This window comes from Cyprinus carpio, chromosome B2, assembly GCF_018340385.1.
Source record: "Cyprinus carpio isolate SPL01 chromosome B2, ASM1834038v1, whole genome shotgun sequence".
Taxonomy (NCBI): Eukaryota; Metazoa; Chordata; class Actinopteri; order Cypriniformes; family Cyprinidae; genus Cyprinus; species Cyprinus carpio.
The window spans coordinates 13,888,402-13,907,631 of NC_056598.1; the positions used below are offsets into that span (position 1 = coordinate 13,888,402).

Here is a 19,230-nt window from a genome sequence, read left to right on the forward strand (position 1 = left end):
GAGTTGGTTGGATCATAAGGTGTATATATTCTCAATCTTTGTGATAAAGGCTCACACACCTTCGGCATATTCTCACAGCTGACGAGAAGGGGCCTGTTTTTCACTAACCCTGTTAAAACGCAACACTTTAAAGCCTTTTAGTCAGATGTCACGCAGTGCCCTGTTGGTTAAGGCAAGGGGAAAATCCAAGAGGTGAAACCTCAGAGAGATAATAACACTGGTGTGGTTTTTATTTGGGGGAATCCCAGAGGCCACAATCACATCCATATTGGCAGCAATCAAACATGTAGCAGGTCCTAAACATTTACTGCACACACTCATTAAAGATGATTAAAAACATCATGGAGAGCGGATCAGACAGGTTTAAATGGTGAGGGACATTTAAAGACTTCACAGCCTAATTGAATACAATAACAGGAAACAGAAACTGTTGGTGCAGTAAAAAAAAACACTGTTAAAGAACAAAACATGATCGATCTGACAATGAAACTGAAATTAATAAAGTTGACTGGTATGTAAAAAAAAAAGGGAGAATTTTACGACAAAAGGCCTAAATTAATGACAATAATCAGCCTACAACAGCTGGAAACTTTGTCGTTTCTTTTCTCTGTTCTATTCAGTTTTGAAATAATGACAGTTTCTTCTGATCACGCATTTAGTGCATACAACCTCTGCTTTATTTCTTGTTTGTCTTTTTAGAAACAAAGTTACAGTCAGTCACTATAAATAGAATGCTTCATAGTTTGGAGTTCAAATAAATAGAATGTTTCAAAGTTTAAATAATCGGAATGTTTCATAGTTTAAAGTTCAAATAAACAGAATGTTTCATAGTTTCAGCTCTGTTATTATAGCAGGACTCAACTGGCTTAACATTTAGCCGTGTACTTAAATTCATGTAATGAGCTGAAATAGAGGTGAGTAGAGTGATAAAACATCATCAGTAATAAATTTAGTCATCTTTAATTATTGTTCTCTGGGGTATTGATCGGTTCGCTCAGTGCTTTCAATTTTTTATTATTATTTAAAATATGGCTATATTAATTTTTCATTGTATTACAAAATATGGCATTTTAGAAATATGTATGTTTATTATCCATCAAGCTACTTTGTCCACGGCTATAAAGGTTTGTTTTTCCATCCAAAGACAATCAGTATGGATGAAGTACCGACCCAGGAGGAACACCATGGGTCAGTTTCCAAAAATCACTGTGCAAGTGCACATTTCAGTGTCCCAATGTGTTAAAACACCACTGGTTTGTGGTGCCAATAGCTTTTTGTAAATTAGATGGAAGTGGAAATTATTATAAATAAAAATAAAAGTAGCTTTTTGTAAATTAACTTGTTTTCAAAAACAAAAGTTTTTTAATGTATAATTAAAATGAATTAATGAAAAACAAAAGTTTTTTAATGTATAATTAAAATGAATTTGATGATATATATTTGCACTTTTTGGCAAAATGGCATGAGAGAGTGATAGTGACAGACCCTGTAGAAAACGAGCTGTCAATGCCACATCAGTTGTTATGGAAGGAGGCAGCTCTCTCCTCTAGATATCTCCGCATACTGGACCTCTAACTACCAGGGCCTGGGAAAACCATGAACTTAGTGGTGCTTTCCAAGAATGACATGTATTCATTCTCCTCCTTTAACATGATTCAGGCCCCAAGGCCTGATTATCAATGACTAACATGGTCATATTTCCAATGGCTGATTGTAGAGAATCTCTTTGGACCATGTTGATGCCATATGTTACAAATTGAAGCCAGAATTCAACATTCAGTGCTGAAATATGTTACAAACAAAAACACGGGGAAATTAACTGGAATTTGTCCATGAAAAACTAGACAAATGTATTACTAAACATAAAATACGATTTGAATATTTATCTAACTCGGTAGAGTTTGAAGAAGACAGGTTTGGATTTGGTCACGCATATCTGACGTCTCTGTTGATGTGATTTAGTATCAGTGCTGGTTGGAACCGACTTGTTTTATTTACTGTTGCTGTGGTGGGTGAATAAAAATGAGTGAGAGACGAAGAAAAGAAGAGATGAAGGAGAGAGGAAGAGAGCATGCTGCCACTGGATCGTCACACCCACCACGTGTGTTGTGTTTAGACAGCTGTTGTTCAAACGACCTGCCTGTGGACAAGAAACATGCACTCCACACAGCCGTAAATCATTTCTATTATGGAGTTGGTAAAGCTTACATGGATCTCTGTAGAGCACTTACAGAATTATAATTGTCTCTTCAAAGTATAGTACCATATTATACTCTGACATGCATACATACCTCACTGGATTGGTTTGACACCTCTCTGGGTTTGTAGGTTTTTTAGTACTGATGTTCAAACCATCAGGATTATTTCAAGCGTGAAATAGCTTTTACACAACAGTTCAATAAACATGTAGCTGATAAGTAGCTTACGTTTTAGACAGTTATTGTCGTTTTTTTTTCTCTGCCAAAATATTTCCAAACGAAGGCATAGCAGCAGAACCAGCGGTCGCATGCAACACACAACAGTGGTGTGTTTTATTACTGAATGAATAGGCTAAGTGTTTCTGAATAAAACAGTTGAGTAAATGATTCAATGTACCAATGTGCATACTATCCATTCCAAATTGTATGTGAGATTAGAATAAGTGTCTCAAAGCATAATATGTTAAAAAATCCTCACGGCCCCTCTGACCCCCAAAAAGTGAAATTTTGTCCTGCCCTGGGTGTATAATAAACAAGCAGATTGTCTCTTTGCATAAAATGCCATAGTTTAGGCTATTAACTGTTGTTTCCATTTGCATTATGCACTACCATAAAATGTACAAATCATGTGATGGTACAATGATTATCTATATTCTGTTTAAAAATAAACTGCATCAAAAATCCAAAACACTGCATATTATTTACAAACATCAATTTCTGTAACAATACTAGGCATACAGTTCACAAATTTACTGCATTAAAATCCACACTTGTAGTGAACAACAAAATTTCACAACACTTGTTCATTTATCTCAGGAAACCGAGGTTAGGTTAGTAACCAGAGCGTTCCCAATCGAATGGTCTCTCCCATTGCATCCAAAGGACTCAGAGAGGGCTTCATAAGCCTGAGCTATACAAAGGAGAACCGCGAGGTCTACTAACATAACCCTGTCCTCCATGGTTTTATCATAGTAAAAGTGAAGTAACCATGTTTTTTTGGCAAATTGATTACCATTTGTATAACCACAGTTTTACTACAAATACCATGGTTAAACTATGGTTAGTATAGCAAAACCATGGTTAATTTGTGGTTGCCAGTTTAACTATAGTAACCATTTTTTTTTTTATTTTTTTTTTTTTTTATTTGTAGTAAAACCATGGTCAATTTTCGTAAGGGAGATGTTAACATATATGACCCTCTAACTCTAGCACTTTCTATTCTATTTTAATTCTACTTTATCTATTTATCTTCTTTTTTTATTTAAAAACAAAACAAAAAACACCAGTTTTCTATTTTTCTATTCTATCTACTTGTTTTTCTTTGTGTGTGTGTGTGTGTTTGTGTGTATGTGCGTGTGTGTGCAGACCGCAGCGGAGCAGAGTGAGAAACAAAGAATAAGGTGTGTGTTTAACGATAGATTGTTATAATATCTGCATCTGTGAAGTTTTGTTCTTTGCCATAAATACAATTTACAAAATATTAATCGGTTCCCCATCTACTGAAGCTTAAGTTTTCGCTGGGTTCACACAGGTGTTTCCTTCAGTGAAAATGAAGCACATATGAACGCATACTTTATAAAACGATCATGTTGCCATTTTCATAATAAAATGTAACTTTCAGTGTAATACATTTTCCAGTGCATGTGGCAAAGAGGTTTGCATACGTGAGGTAAGGAATGAGGTTTGTACTAGAAATGCAAACAGTTAAATTTTGTGTGAGTACAGTAAACAGGTGTATATATGTGTGTGTGTGTGTGTGTGTGTGTGTGTGTGTGAGTGTGTGTGTGTGTGTGTGTGTGTGTGTGTGTGAGAGAGAGAGAGAGATCATGAAGACTTGTATTTGGCTTATTCAGTTATATGTTATACCTATCTATGCAAATCCTAGAATCGCCCCTGCCTTGGGTATATAAAATTTAGCTCTATATATATATATATATATATATATATATATATATATATCATACCCTCATTGGGGGCTGAGCCCCCCTAAAATGAGAATCCTAGAATCGCCCCTGGTTCATATCCCAATTGGAACAAGTGTGTTTCAATTTTATATGAACATTTCATATTCTCTCGTGTTCCAAACATGAACCAGCACCGTGTATATGCACATGTCTTCTTCAAATAAAGATGCACAAGGGCACTGATACAGCGGTATGTACTATGATCATGAACTTGATGACATGATGGATTATTGTGATATAGCGAACAATGATATACGTAGAACTAAATTCAAAGAAGAGTAAACAAAAAGTAACTATGCTTTTATTCTTTCTGTTTTAAACTGACGTGTGTCATTTTTTCTGAGAATGTAGTGCTGCTTAATCTGAAAATATTATTAGAACTTTTAAATGTTCTTTTTCATTTTTCATATAGACCAGTATCTCTGCTTAATTATTTCAAATAATAATTTGTCAGAAAATATTGGATTTGTTCATGATAGTTGTTCATATTCTCTTATGATCTTGAGACTTCATTATTATTATATTTTTAAAATATATCAAGGTGGCATATCTACGTTGTTGATGTTTTTTTCTTTCTCTGCTCACGTTTTAATATTTATTTGTCTGTATAATGAGTGTGTTGTAGGTCTGTGTTTTATTGGTTGTTTTCTCCCCTCTTCCCACCCTCTACATTCCCACTTTTCCACAGCTTTACATGCCCATTTCTTGAGTCTTTTTCAAATCTGAGGTGTGAACGACCAGTGCTAAAACAGGGGTGTTTCATGACACTTTAATTACACAGACAAGATCAGCGCCTGCATGGCAGAGACGTCTAAGTTGTAAAATCGAATGAAGGGAGATGGCAACGGCCAGCCGGTGGCCACACAAATCTTGCTGATAGAAATTCCACTGGACCATGCCCAGGAAGAATCCATTCATCTAGTTGAATGGGCCCTCACACCTATAGTAGTGTTGGCTTCGAGTCCACCTAATTCGAGTCCAAGTCATTTCCGAGTCTTTAACCAATCGAGTCCGAGACAAGTCAGAGTCCAAAATGGGCCGAGTTGGACTCAATCCGAGTCCCAAACAGCTGAGTCCAACAAAACTCTATTAATTATAAGTATCTTAACATTGTTTTAACCTTTACAACTAAAAAAACACAATGTCCTTTTAAATGTAACAAAGGCAAGCCTCTATTGCATCTTGCCATTTTGATTTTTGATTAATAATTAGTGTCCTGCTTTGCTTAGCAAACTTAAAGTCATGTAACAGAAGTTATGGCTGAATTGATTTATGTATTGTGACATATTTCAGAGTGAAATAGGTTTTAGAATGTGAAAAATTAAAGTGTGCGACTTGACTTTATTCATTGTTAAAGTAAATTTATAAATTCAAGAGTGGTGGTAAAGGAGTAGGTATCTTGGTGAATGGGACCTTAAAGGGTTAGTTCACCCAAATATTAAAATTATGTCATTAATGACTCACCCTCATGTCGTTCCAAACCCGTAAGACCTCCGTTCATCTTCGGAACACAGTTTAAGATATTTTAGATTTAGTCCGAGAGCTTTCAGTCCCTCCATTGAGAATGTATGTACGGTATACTGTCCACGTCCAGAAAGGTAATAAAAAACATCTTCAAAAGTAGTCCATGTGACATCAGAGGGTCCGTTAGAATTTTTTGAAGCATCGAAAATACATTTTGGTCCAAAAATAGCAAAAACTACGACTTTATTCAGCATTGTCTTCTCTTCCGGGTCTGTTATGAGCGCGTTCACAACACTGCAGTGTAGTGATATCCGGTTCGCGAACGAATCACTCGATGTAACCGTATCTTCGAACTGAATCGTTTGAAACGGTTCACATCTCCAATAAGCATTAATCCACAAATGACTTAAGCTGTTAACTTTTTTAATGTGGCTGACACTCCCTCTGAGTTAAAACAAACCAATATCTCGGAGTAATTCATTTACTCAAACAGTACACTGACTGAACTGCTGACCGAGCCAGATAACGAACGAAACATTGACTAGTTCTCGAGTCAAGAACCGGTTGCATTGGTTTTCGGATCACCAGTAGTGATGGGAAGTTCGGTTCTTTTCCACAAACCGGTTCTTTCGGACAGTTCGATTCAATAAACCGGTTGAAGAAAACTGTTCACCAGTTATTTTGCGCTCGACGTAATGACGTCATTGGCGATGATTGCCCTTGATTCAAGCCTTCGTTTTACCCGCGCTCATAACATTAGCACAGAATCAGTTCAGAATCAATCATCAAGAGAACCAGCTCGGTGCAGACGCGCTGTGTGTCAGTCTGCTTCACGCTGAATCAAGCATGCACAGTATCATCAGCTCCTCGGTTCTCGAACCGGACGCGTCCGACAGAAACGGTTCTTGACTCGAGAACGAGTCAATCTTTCGTTCGTTATCTGGCTCGGCTCGGTGTTCATCTTCAGTTCTCTCTTCACAGCAGTTCAGTCAGTGTACTGTTTGAGTAAATTAATTACTCCGGGATATTGGTTTGTTTTAACTCAGAGGGAGTAGAAAATGCATCTTTTATCTCAATAAAAAAGAAGCTTTGTATCATTTTTACGTTTTTTTAATGAAATATGAATTTTCAATAATCAAAATTAGGTTGTGTCTGATAATTCTATTCAACAGTGTTTGAACCATTAAAGAAGAAACTGCATTTGAATTTCTGGGTTAAAAAAAAATGAATGGACACGAAAGTACACGGATCCCTTAGACAGGGCATTTAGAATTTTTTCTTGGATGAAAATGAGGCTTTGAGGGATAAACCTAGTCTGTATAATGGCACACACTGTGTATAAAAGCCCTACATATACTTTCCATACTTTCCATACGTCACAGGCAACTCACACCTGTTTGATGTGCACCATTTTTGAATGCATTTATAGTTACATTAATTACAATAAAGTACATTATGTAAGGAATAATTGATGACGGGCCATTGAATTATTAAAAATGAATTATTAGGTGTCAGGAGTTTGGACATGTCTGTGTGTTTTGCTCCCCATGTTCTCTCCTTGACCTAGTTTCTCCCTCACATTGATTGTTCATTGATGTCAGGTGTGTCTCATCTTGTCCCTCATTATCCAGTGTATTTAGCCCCAGTCTGTGTTTGTTGGGTCTACCAGTTGTGTACGTGTGTATTTCTTACCTCCCAAGTGTGGATTTACCCTGTGTGTTGGATTTAATAAATGACAGTTTTGTTTATACACAGCTGCCCCGTTCCTTCCAGCAGTGTATCGTGACCCAACCAACAGTTAACCTTGCATTTTTCCTTCCATTTGTTTTCAGCATTTTTCCCCCAGTGCTTTGTTTCCTGTTTTCCCTGTTGTTTCCCTGATGGATCCCCTCGCCACAAGGTTCACTGCCCTCGCCCGAAAAGACCTCTCCCTTTTGAAATATGCAGTTGAGTTCAGCCAGTTCACTGTTGTAACAGCATTTGACAAAGCTGCGCTGAACTCACTGTTCTGGATCAGACCTCAGAACAGTCAACCTCCCAGACTGGAGAGTGTCTACCTCCGATCCAGAACACAGCCAGAGCCCAGCCCACCATCACCCCGCTGTGTGGAGCTTAAGCCTGAGCCATTGCCAGAGAGAGCGACAGTGCTGAGGATCACCCCGGAGCCCAAGCCTGTGACATCAAACCAGGTGCGAGAGCCAGCTACAGAGCTCGCCACGAGGGAGAGTGTCATGGACAGTGAGAGCACGGAGAGGAACTCCGTCCCCTACACCGTGGCTGAGGGTGAGCAGTTAATGGATCTGGGAATGTGGAAGGCTTCTGTTCCTGAGTTTAGCCCGGAAAGGGCTTCTGTTCCTGAATTTAGCCCAGAGTGGGCTTCTGTTCCTGAGTTTAGCCCAGAGAGGACTCCTGAGTTTAGCCCAAAATGTGCTACTGTTTCACTGTACTACCCAGAGAGTGAATTAGTTCCTGAGTTCAGCCCAGTCATTCCTCTGTCAGTCCCGCTTCCTGTGCTGGGAGTCGTAATTTGGTGTGTGTGGGCAGTGCACACCAGCCCTGAAAGCCTGGAGGCTCACAAATGCCCGCCCACTCTCCCGCTCCTGCCTCCTCCACCGCTGTTGTCTGGCAGCCCCTCTGCTCGCCCTCAGCCCATCATCTGTTAGGTGCCAGCTCCTGCCATCCTCCAGCATTGCCGTGGCTGGAGTATCCCTTGACTCCGCCTCCAGCCTTTAAGCCCCGGACTCCGCCTCGGCCTGTTGACCCGTCGGCTCCACCATGACTCCTAGCTCCCTCCTCTCCGCCGTTGCCCATCAGTCCACTGGCTCCACCGGGCTACCTCGTCCCTCAGGTTCCGCTTTGGTCTGTCGTCGACCATCCGTCACCTAGGGTCTACCAGTTGTGTACGTGTGTCTTCCTTCCTTTCCAAGTGTGGATTTACCTTTTGTGTTGGATTTAATAAATTACAGTTTCGTTTATCCACGGCTCCTCCATTCCTTCCGGCAGTGTATCGTGACACATGGTGATTTTGGACCCATAAAAACTATTGCCACAAAGATGTTAGAATTTTTTATTTTTTCGTTTAAGCTAGAAACTGTAAAGCGTCATTGGTTTGTGCAGCTACACAAACATGAACATATCAGGCTTCAGTACCAGAGAAAAACAGGAGTTTTCCCACAGCGTAAGTGACGCAACGGAAAAGACCATTCAATAGGAACTGTGGAAAAACAGTACAGTGGAATGCAAAATGTTTACTGTAAAATTCACAATACTTATTCACAAACAGTCTGTATGGAACATGCAAACACAAGTGACAAGTGATACAAATAAATATAAGTCTTAGTGCTATTGGACTCAAAACACAGCTCTGCTAATCAGATTTGAGGACCAGAATTTAATTTTGTATTAAAAAAGGATTGATGTTGATAACAGTGGATGTGAACACACTGGGTATGTTGAAGTTTTTCCTGTGCTCAAACTGGACTGTTTTAGAGGTTAGGTTTTTTTTATAATAATTTGAGAAAGGAGACAAGAGACAAAAAAGGAATTTATTTGAGTTATGTAATTGTAAATGAAGGAAAAAATTCTATTAAATTATATTTAAAACAAGGGTCACTTGCTGCCCAGTTTTAAAAGTAGTGTATACTAGGTGGTGCTGTACAGTAGAGTACAATAAGTAGTAATTTTGTGTGTTTGTGTGTGTGTGTGTGTGTGTGTGTGTGTGTGTGTGTGTGTGTGTGTACTGTCTGATCATCCCGCAGAGCGCAGAAAACCAATGTATTCTCAAGAGTCACCCAGCAGCTCACTCTGGTGTGTTAATATTTGCCTCATTTTAGATAATTTATCATTGGCTGGAGTTTGTGAGGCTGATGAGGAGCTGATCATGCACGAAGCAGAAACCAGGCTGGGCTTGGAGAGGGGAAATGCACAGCATTCCTCAACGATCCCTACTGAGGACTGGCTGAAAACCGATAGTACTGATGTACAGCGGACGGCACAGCTTTGAGAGCCAGATTCAAACAGCACGGCACGAAAGAAAGATTTAGAATCACTCTCTAGCCCTAACATCATTTTTCTTAATTTCAGTTTAGCTTTAAACTGCTATGCAGAGTTAATTGTATTTATATGAACTTCAAAGTAGGAATATGGGCTTCAGAACAATGATTTAAGGAAATGATTTTTCTCTAATTTATATTTAGCCCCGTTCTGTTCAAAGCACCCACACATCTGAAGCGTCCTGCTTTTGTATGTGTGCACGTTTGTGTGTGATGTTTAACGTGTCAGAAACCATGTGGCACATATCAAGTTGGTTTGTTAAAGACTTAAGGCATGGAAGAGTGTTTGTTAACATTTGTAGTGAGGGATAAATAGTTCCCTCACACCTCCTCTTCTGTGCAGTGGAAGCGAAGGACAACCGATCCCACTCTTTAGTCATTCTGTGGACTAGTACGATGATGGAAAACAAAAACCTACGCCTTCAGTCTCCACCCTTGAAGTGGTCTTTTGGCCATTCCCCTTGATATTGTAGTCAGAGTTTCCAGATTTAAGGAGGGAATTCTTTCCACTTTGAGTCAAGAGTCAGTACAAGTTTCTTAGCGATTTATTTTGACAACTGCATTAGGTAGGAGTTGCAAAGGGGCGGCATTTGTGCGGCGAGTGTGTGTTTGTGTGTTTTCTTAAAGGGAAATGAAAATAATTGTTATGTTATAATTTATTAGCCCTCGTGTCGTCCCAGATGTATATGACTTTCTTTGTTTAGATGAATACAAACAATATTTTTAGAGAAACGATTAATCGAGTTCATAATGCAATTAATTTGAGTTCATAATGCAAGTGCCAGCCTTGTTCCTGGTGGTGCACCAACAATAGGCCTACATATTCTGGATGTCTCCCTTACCTAACCCATACATTTCAGGTATTGGAGTCTCTGCTAAAATGCTGATATGAAACAGGGTTGGGAAACAATAGCTGTGTTCAAAATTGCCCTTTATACCCTCATTCACTATTTCCTATATATTAGTCCACTAATATACAGTAGTCCAGTTGAAGGTGTGAATAAAAACTAGTGAGCAAATTGCTTGCTGAGTAATAATCACGTGAAACTTAGCAAACTGGCAGCTTCGTAATAACTAACAGATTTATCTTGAATGCTGTCATGGAAACTAGCTTGCATAATACCTAAAGGGTTAGTTCAACCAAAAATGAAAATTCTGTCATTTATTACATCCTCATGTCATTACAAACCTGTAAGATATTTGTTCATCTTTGGAACGCAAATTAAGATATTTTGATGAAATCCAAGAGCTTTCTGAGAAAAGAAAAAATTATTTTAATTTTCTTTGTGCTCAAAAAGTATTCTCGTGGCTTCATAAAATTACAGTGGAACCACTGATGTCACATGGACTACTTTAATAATGTCTTTACTATGTTTCTGAGCCTTGACTGTGGTAGTACTCTTGCTGTCTATGCAGGGTCAGAAAACTCTCGCATTTCACCAAAAATATCTTAATCTGTGTTCTGAAGATGAACAAAGGTCTTACGGGTTTGGAATGACATGAGGGTGAATAATTAACAACAGAATTTTCTTTTTTGGGTGAACCATCCCTTTAACTAAACAACTTAATCTATTAAAAAGGAATGTTTAATACCTGTATGATTTTACACTGAACCCACATTGGAAAATGGATGAATGGATGATTGAGTTGCATCTTCTGGCCATCATTCAACACAACACTCACAGTGCATTATGGATGTTCTCCAGCTGTTGATTTTGCATTGGTTCTACACTTTTTATAGCAGTACATTATGAGATTGAATGAGTGCTCAAAATAACGTCCACTATGGTGTCGGACACCAGTACAAATGGCTGTCTCCTCAAATAGAGCCCTGATTAAGTGTATTTCAGATACACCTATTGATCCAAAAATTGCGTTACACTTCACAATGTTTTTTTTTTTTTCTGTGCAACATTGTATACTTCTATCCTTCATGAAAAGTACACAATCTGACACTGACATCCCCATCAAGGGCTTGAGAACCCAAAGTTGTATCCCTAATTAGGGAGGACTGGAAAATGAATTAGGGAATATTGTAAATCTAACATGTAAATAAAACACACATTGGAATTCAGTTGCAGGGCTTGCCGTGGTTGCCCACCAGTGTGTTTGTGAAACACTCTGGCAGAGATCCTGATCAACCCTAATCAAAACCAAATGAGAGAGAGAGCGAGAGAGAGAGAGAAAAAAGAGAGAGATCGAGATTAAGAAAAAAAAAACAAGAAGAGAAAGAGAAAGTGAACATCATTAAAATACTATCCAACGCAATTACCAGCAGATTTAAAACAGATGACTCAAGCATGTTTTTTTCTTACCAGATCAACCAGATTAATTTCTACACTTTAGTTTTTTGTTTACACAGGCTTTCTAACTGCTTCCCGTCTGATTATGATAAAAGTGAATGAAAACTGTAAGTCATCAGTGATACTGTTAATATGATGTAACAGTGAGTCTGTATGTCAACATATGACATAATGAAGTTTGCATATTATGAATACTAGTTTAGGAACCTTTTTTTTTTTATTCTTTTGATCCTCAGAAAGTCTCCTAGAAGACTTCTTAACATAAAGAAGAAAATCACTATATCAAACTTGCTGAATAAAGGGAAACTGCTGCATACCAAACAGTAGAAGATGCAAATCAGCTCTGACTCACTCAGTGCTATCAGATCTAAAGGGTTTGATAATAGCATTTAGTATCATGGAGATCTTCTCGCCACACTGCTAATTAGTCATAATTGCTAATTGGAAAACTAAACTCCAGGGTTCATTTCCACGAGCTGTCAGTTTGCTGCCAGACAGGAAATTGAAGGCAGATTTTCCACGGCCTCCTGACCAGACCCTGTTTGGAGAGAACACTCACATGCATGAGATGTTATATAATTACTATAATTAAATATAAAAACCTAAAATGAAGTTCATATCCAGGAAGCTACTTTTAAACTGTAGCTTGTCAAAGTACTCATGAATTAAAGTTGCTCTTGCAGTTAAAGAATGCTCTTAATATTAACTCAAGGGGGCATATTATACAGTTTAAATGTTTGCGGTTGGTCATTTTTTTTTTCTTAATGTTTTTGAAAGAAGTCTCTTCTGCTCACGGTAGGGCTTCATTTATTTGATAAAAAATACAGTAAAATCAGTAATATTATGAAATATTATTAGTTTAAAATAACTGTTTTCTGTTTAATATTTTTTAAACGTCATTTATTTCTGTGATAAATGCTAATTTGTTGCTAGAGAAACATACTTTTTTATTGTCAGTGTTAAATACTTTTGTGGAACTCATTATTCCTTTTTGTCAGGATTCTTCAATGGGCAGAAAGTTTAAAAGAACAGCATTTGTTTGAAATAGAGATCTTTAAAATGTCTGGTTACACTTTATTTTACAGTGTCGTTGTTACAGTGTAATAATACTCTGTATAATTAATTACTGAGTAATATTACTTAAGTACAAGCATGCACTTACTATATGATTAGGGTTAGGATGAGGGTTTGGTTTACTTGCATGTAATTATGAATAATTTATGACTATAGTATGTAACGTGTAACAGTGACACAAAAATTACACTTTTGATCAATTTAATGCATCCTTGATTAAAAAAAGTATCAAGTAGTATTTATCTGGTGAAAAACAAGATTAAACGTAACATACAAAATACTAAAAGCAATAAAATGAAAACTAAATTGAATCTATTACAGACATTGTAAAAGTTTGTGATTTACCATTTCATTTGGTCATTTTCCAGGGTCTGCTTGTTAATAATTTTCCATAATTTGATCATTTGCTGTCAATGCATTTCTTCAAAACAAACTCAACAAAGTGATAATATGCTAGTTTAACCCAAGTCCCTTTAGTAACAGCGAAGTTCTTTGGTCCAGTTGGGATCATAATTAAGCGTGTAAATCAGTGGAAATTTTTTACCTGCAGCAGGGGGCTGATTGTATTGAATATACGGATGAGTTATGATGAGGCAGCACAATAGCAGGCCTGTTTCTGGTCTTTATGAATGAGTCCACTTAATCAGCCTGGGGAGGAAGGTGCAAAGCCTCTGGGACAGATGCATAATATCACTACTTCCTTCCATAAGCCTATGCTGGAGATTTATGGTGTGGCTACTTTGTTAGAAAAACTCTCTCATGCCGTCTTCCGCCCCAACCTGTTTTCCTTCTCCTGGAGTTTTAGTGTAGTGTTGTTTCCTTCACTCGGGGAAAGAGGGAGTTGCCAGTAAAGCAACAGAGAAGAAAAGGATAGGTGAAGTTCATTTGGGGCACTCAGTATTTTTTTGCTTGTGTTGTACTGGTCCATATAGCATCATTTGGACTTACCTACATCTAGTGCGGTGAATGCAGCATCACACAACAGCAAATATTTTCAGCTACTGATATCGTTGTAAAAATACAGTTACAGAGATAAAGTGAGCAGTTTTGACATGTCATGTGATCTCAAAATGGAGTCTAATGAGGGGACCCACTCAATGTTAAAATTAGTTTTATAAGGCTATTATTTAAATTAAATGTGGGAGAAAGATGGGATGAGAAAAATATTAAATAATTATGCAAAATTAAAATAACAATAAATAATATGCGAGTTATAGTTCTAAATAAAAGATTTATAAAAATATTAATAATGTCACGTTCACATGGACTTTCTGTTTGCACCTTTTCCCCGTTGCCATGGTTTTTGATTTGATTTCATCATCATTCTTCAGGTGTGGGTCATTTGTGTCCTCGTTTGCTGGTGTATTTAAGTTGCTCTCATTTTGTTCCTTATTGCCCGGTCTTGATTCTGCAACTTACTTGTGTTAAATCGAATGTATGTATGTGTTGCTTTTTCTCTCATTGTGGATCATAACCCTTCGGATTATAATTTGTAAATTATAATAATTTACAAATTATCTGTAATAATAATAATAATAATAATAATAATAATAATAATAATAATAATAATAATAATAATAATAATAATACATTTATACATACATACATACATACCTTATAATAAAAGAGCTATAATATACAATCAGTAATAATAATATGAATATGATATAAAAATAATCATAATAATAATGCTATATAAGATCTATGATTTAAGATCTATGATATATAATATATTGTTACGGTCCAAAACTGGCAAACCCACATTATATCAATATCTATATTATTATTAATTGTATTAATAATAATAATAATAATATCATGCATCATGTAAATATATATATATATATATATATATATATATATATATATATATATATATATATATATATAAATATAAAGATCTATAATAATAATATGTAAATTATAATGATACATAAATGGTCTTTTATAATAATAATAATAATAATAATAATAATAATATCATGTTTTCTAAATGATAAATAAAAATCTATAATAATAATAATAATATGTACATTATAAGGATACATACTGTATATGGTCTATAATAATAATAATATGTAAATTATAATGTTACACATTTGGCCTATAATATACAGATCTATAATAAAATCTTTGACCCGCTGAATTATAGAGTCCCATCACATCCATTAAAATGGAATCTCATCTCTGATGCCTCCAAATGTTAATTATTTTAAAAAATAAATAAATAAAAAATAATAATTGACCGACCTCTTTATTCTCAAAATTATTCATTATTCCAACTACTTCAGATACACAAAATCCAAAATGGAGAAAGCTTAAAATGTTTTAGTTAACTTGTGCTCCTTACAGCTATTAAATCATTTCTGATATATATTTCCTCCAATATGGACCATTTATAGTTATTTATAGTCTTATTTATAGTGTCTGTGTATCAGAGAGTGATCAGTAATGAAGCGTGATAAAGAGCAAAATCACTGCTGACTTGTGGTTAAAAAAATGAGAGTCAGACAGGTCCGTGTGGGGAGGTTTCCTCCTCTGGGAGAGAGCAGAGAGAACAGAGAGTGAGTGGCCAGAGAATGCTGGGATTGTTTGCTTTGATGATTTCTGGCTCCGAACTGCTCCAGTAGGCATTATCAACCTCTCCAAAAGGCAATTTGGAAGACTTCCATCAAGGAAAGGAGAGGTTGTTCGAGGACAGAGCATTAGAAAAACAGTTGAAATTCATTTTAATATTCTGTAAACTACAATATATTGATCAGACTGGACCAGTGTATCTCATGAGGTCAGGAGTGGCTTCTTTTGGGGCTCTCAGAGCATATTTTTCAGTGCTTGAGGATCACCACGGTCATTTTCAGGGCTGATGGATGTTCGTATGGAAAAAAACATCACCAGTGTTTCGGCCTGTTTCATGTCCAGCATTCATCATCTCTAAAAAATTCAAAACAACGTTCAAAGACTCATAACTTCCACAATCTGGAAAGCCATCTTCAAGTAACAAGCTGTGTTTCTCTAAGATCCTGATATATAATTCATTTGAAAAGCACATTTTATGTTTATAAATTTTATTTTAATTTATTTTATTATATTATTTTGGGCCAAGCTCAAGTATATCACAAACAGGTTTACTGAAGTTGTAAAACTGTCCTCATTTACGTGCCCACATGTCAATCCAAACCCACATGCTGTTATTTTAAATTGCATCTAACTCGTGTTCGCGTCCAGAATTGGGAAATAGTGTTTTGTGTTTGGGTTAACTAAAACTACACTACCTTGGGTTACTATGTATTTGAGTCAATGATATTTACACAACATTTTTAAATCTGGACGTTGATGTCAACAAAATATTTGGTGGGGATGAAAATTATGAGTAATGATTTCATTAATAAAGAAACTTAGCATCAAAAGACTATATTACATTAGCATTACTATGTTACTTTCATGAACTACAATTTTTTTTTAATGTGTATTTATGAGCATGTTTTTATTTCAAATATAAAAAAATCCATTAGAAAAACAACAGAAATCAATTTTAATATTTCATTATTCATTTAAATATTAAAAAAACTGAAATTAATTTTAATATTTCATTATTTAAAATATTTATAAAAAAAATTATTTAAAATCTTTGAAACAATACAGCCTACATTTAATTGAGAAGCAACACTGAATAAGATATTAAGACTTTCCAGATCTTTAATATAAGTGTATTTTGTCTTACTATACTGGCAGATTTTGTCCATGCTACGCTCATTTTACGGGATAAAACTTACGCACGTCATAAATTCATTCTGTGGTTTTTGGTTGATGTTGGCGTGAGGACAGTAGCGATTTTTTTCTTTCTGTTTGTAATGATTTTTAGCCATTTTTTCTAGAAAATACGTTTTTAAAAAAGTAATTAAGAAGCCCATGATTACAAGAACTCTGTGCCTTCTCAAATCTATGGTAATTATATATACATATATATATATATATATATATATATATATATATACATATATAATTCCATTAAAAATGAAAGTCTAAACATGAAACCATAACCCATGTGGCCATCATAATAATTGATTTTTACACTGTATTCATTTCCCTTTGAGATTATCAACACAAGAGTTTCAGAAAGCAAAAATAATTATTACTATAAGGAGCAGCTATACATAAGAAAAGTGTATTTTTCAAAGGTAACCCTGGAGGAGAGATCAAACTGCAATTCCAGCCAACTCTAGTTTAACTGAACCCCCACCCCATTCTCTCTCTCTGCCTTTCTTTCTCTCTCTCTCTCTCCCCCTGACTGTCTCCTTCTTAATGGGCTCCAGATGTGGAGGTTGATGGGGGTGAGCTGTCCTTCCATGGGGAGGCTCTGTCAGTGGGCTGCAGAGGGATGTGGGGGTATGATCAGGGCCGCTGGGGCTCAGGTCAGAGTTAGACGACATCTGGAAGCACTTGGGGTCAGCGAGCCCAGGCTGTGAAAGGTAAGATGAACGCTCATGCGGGGGGACAGAGGAGATAACATGAAAGTTGTTTTTTCTTTCTCTTCTAGTGGGTTCCTCAAACAACTCTCCTAGGGACGTGAGCAAAGCTTTTTCATTATTTCTATAATCAAATGTGTGAACAAACATATATGAGTGTAGTAGCCCACTTGAGAACATTACGGGATAAAACTTAAGCACGTTTTAGAGTCATAAATTAATTCTGAGGTGTTTGGTTGATGTTGGCGTGAGGACAGTAGCGATTCCGTCCAGCTTTCTGCATGTGTCGTTAAAGATCCTCCAACCAGAGACTCACTTTGTTAAGAAACCTTCAAGGCCCATCGACCTTGATATAAATGGTTCAAAGAGGGTTGTGTCAAGCTTTCGGAATATTAGGAAATGGCTCCCTCTCCAAAGTGAACATCCCGTATATTGCAGGTCCTCCGAGGATGGCTGTATTTGGAAAGGGTTTGACTCATGAACTGCTTGGATCATAAAGATTCCGCTGTTAATTGAATGGAACGAGCCCAGCTTGTGGGCAGAAGCCACATGAAAGGGATTCACAATTGTAATAATGAGTGGAATTTTAATATAGATGCATCATTTTAAAAAAAAGCTCAAACTAGGATTGTTGAGAAACTCACTTTTTGTCCATCAGCGTTAACTTGGGAGAGGTCAAACAATTAGGAACACACACAGACCTCATCTGGACTTATTGAATGCAAAAAGGCTGCTGCCAGTTTTTTTGGAAAGCAACATAACATTAAATAAAAATTAAGTGACAATTTATTTATCTATCTATAATATTTATATTAAGATTAGCTAAAGATTACAGTTTGTCAGATTATTATTTGTATTTATATACTTCCTTTCAGAGGTTTAGGGTCTGTTAGTTGTTTATCCTCTTATGATCATTAAGGCCACATTTATTTAATCAAAAACAATAAAAACAGTCATACAGAGAAATATTACTACATTTTAAAATAACTGTTTTCAATTTTTATATTTTTTGTGGAAACCGTTACACATTTCTTTCAGGATTTTTTTTGATGAATGTAAAGTTCAGTGTGTCCTTGCTGAATAAAAGTATTAATTTCATAATAAATAAAATCTTACAGACCCAAAACCTTTGAACAGTAGTATAGATTAAATTGAAATGACCGTTAGATGAGGTAGTCTAAATGTAGAAAATGAGCATGCAGAATAATATTGACCAACAATTTAAATATAAAAATTCTCTAATATTAGCCCATGACCAATACAGTACTGATACATTGTGCTTCCCTTTCTGACACTTTTAAAGAAATATTAAGCATCTCAAAAGCAAGTATCCCAGTGCAATAACAACTAATAATTTCATCAATGCTGTGTGAGAATCTCGTTTTATCCCACGAAACATGATGTCAACACATTGTTGGGCCATATTTAAAGTTACATTACAGTGATGACAGCCGACAGATTTCTTTCACGGAGCTGTGACTGACAGATGAAAAGAAAAACAACTCACCGGCTCACCGCCTTCCTCCAATTGACTGTCTCTGAGGTCACTCGAGGTCACATGTAATCAGCAGACCAAGGGAGCCATCAGGTACATAAACAAGCCAGTGTCAGCCGTTCAAAAACAGCCCGCGGCCACTTAAACTCAAACGATCGCTTCCTGTGCCATAAACAGACTGTTTTGAAAGCAAACATTCCTGTTCAACAAAAAT

At 36.4% G+C, this 19,230-nt stretch overlaps 1 protein-coding gene across 1 annotated transcript; it reads left to right on the top strand.

Annotated features, from left to right (window-relative positions):
* The first annotated feature begins 7,506 nt into the window (after window positions 1-7,506).
* On the top strand, window positions 7,507-8,405 carry LOC109094761 (diacylglycerol kinase kappa-like). The gene is made up of 2 exons (XM_019108466.1): window positions 7,507-8,148; window positions 8,256-8,405. Exons 1-2 carry the CDS (start codon window positions 7,507-7,509, stop codon window positions 8,403-8,405), a joined length of 792 nt encoding a protein of 263 aa, XP_018964011.1.
* The last annotated feature ends 10,825 nt before the right edge of the window (window positions 8,406-19,230 follow it).

Bases quoted from the DNA above. Each gene is read 5' to 3' on its own strand.
- LOC109094761 (XM_019108466.1), top strand. From the start codon at position 7,507: ATGGATCCCCTCGCCACAAGGTTCACTGCCCTCGCCCGAAAAGACCTC. The intron at 8,149-8,255 runs GTAATTTGGTGT...GTTGTCTGGCAG, and splicing joins CGCTTCCTGTGCTGGGAGTC to CCCCTCTGCTCGCCCTCAGC.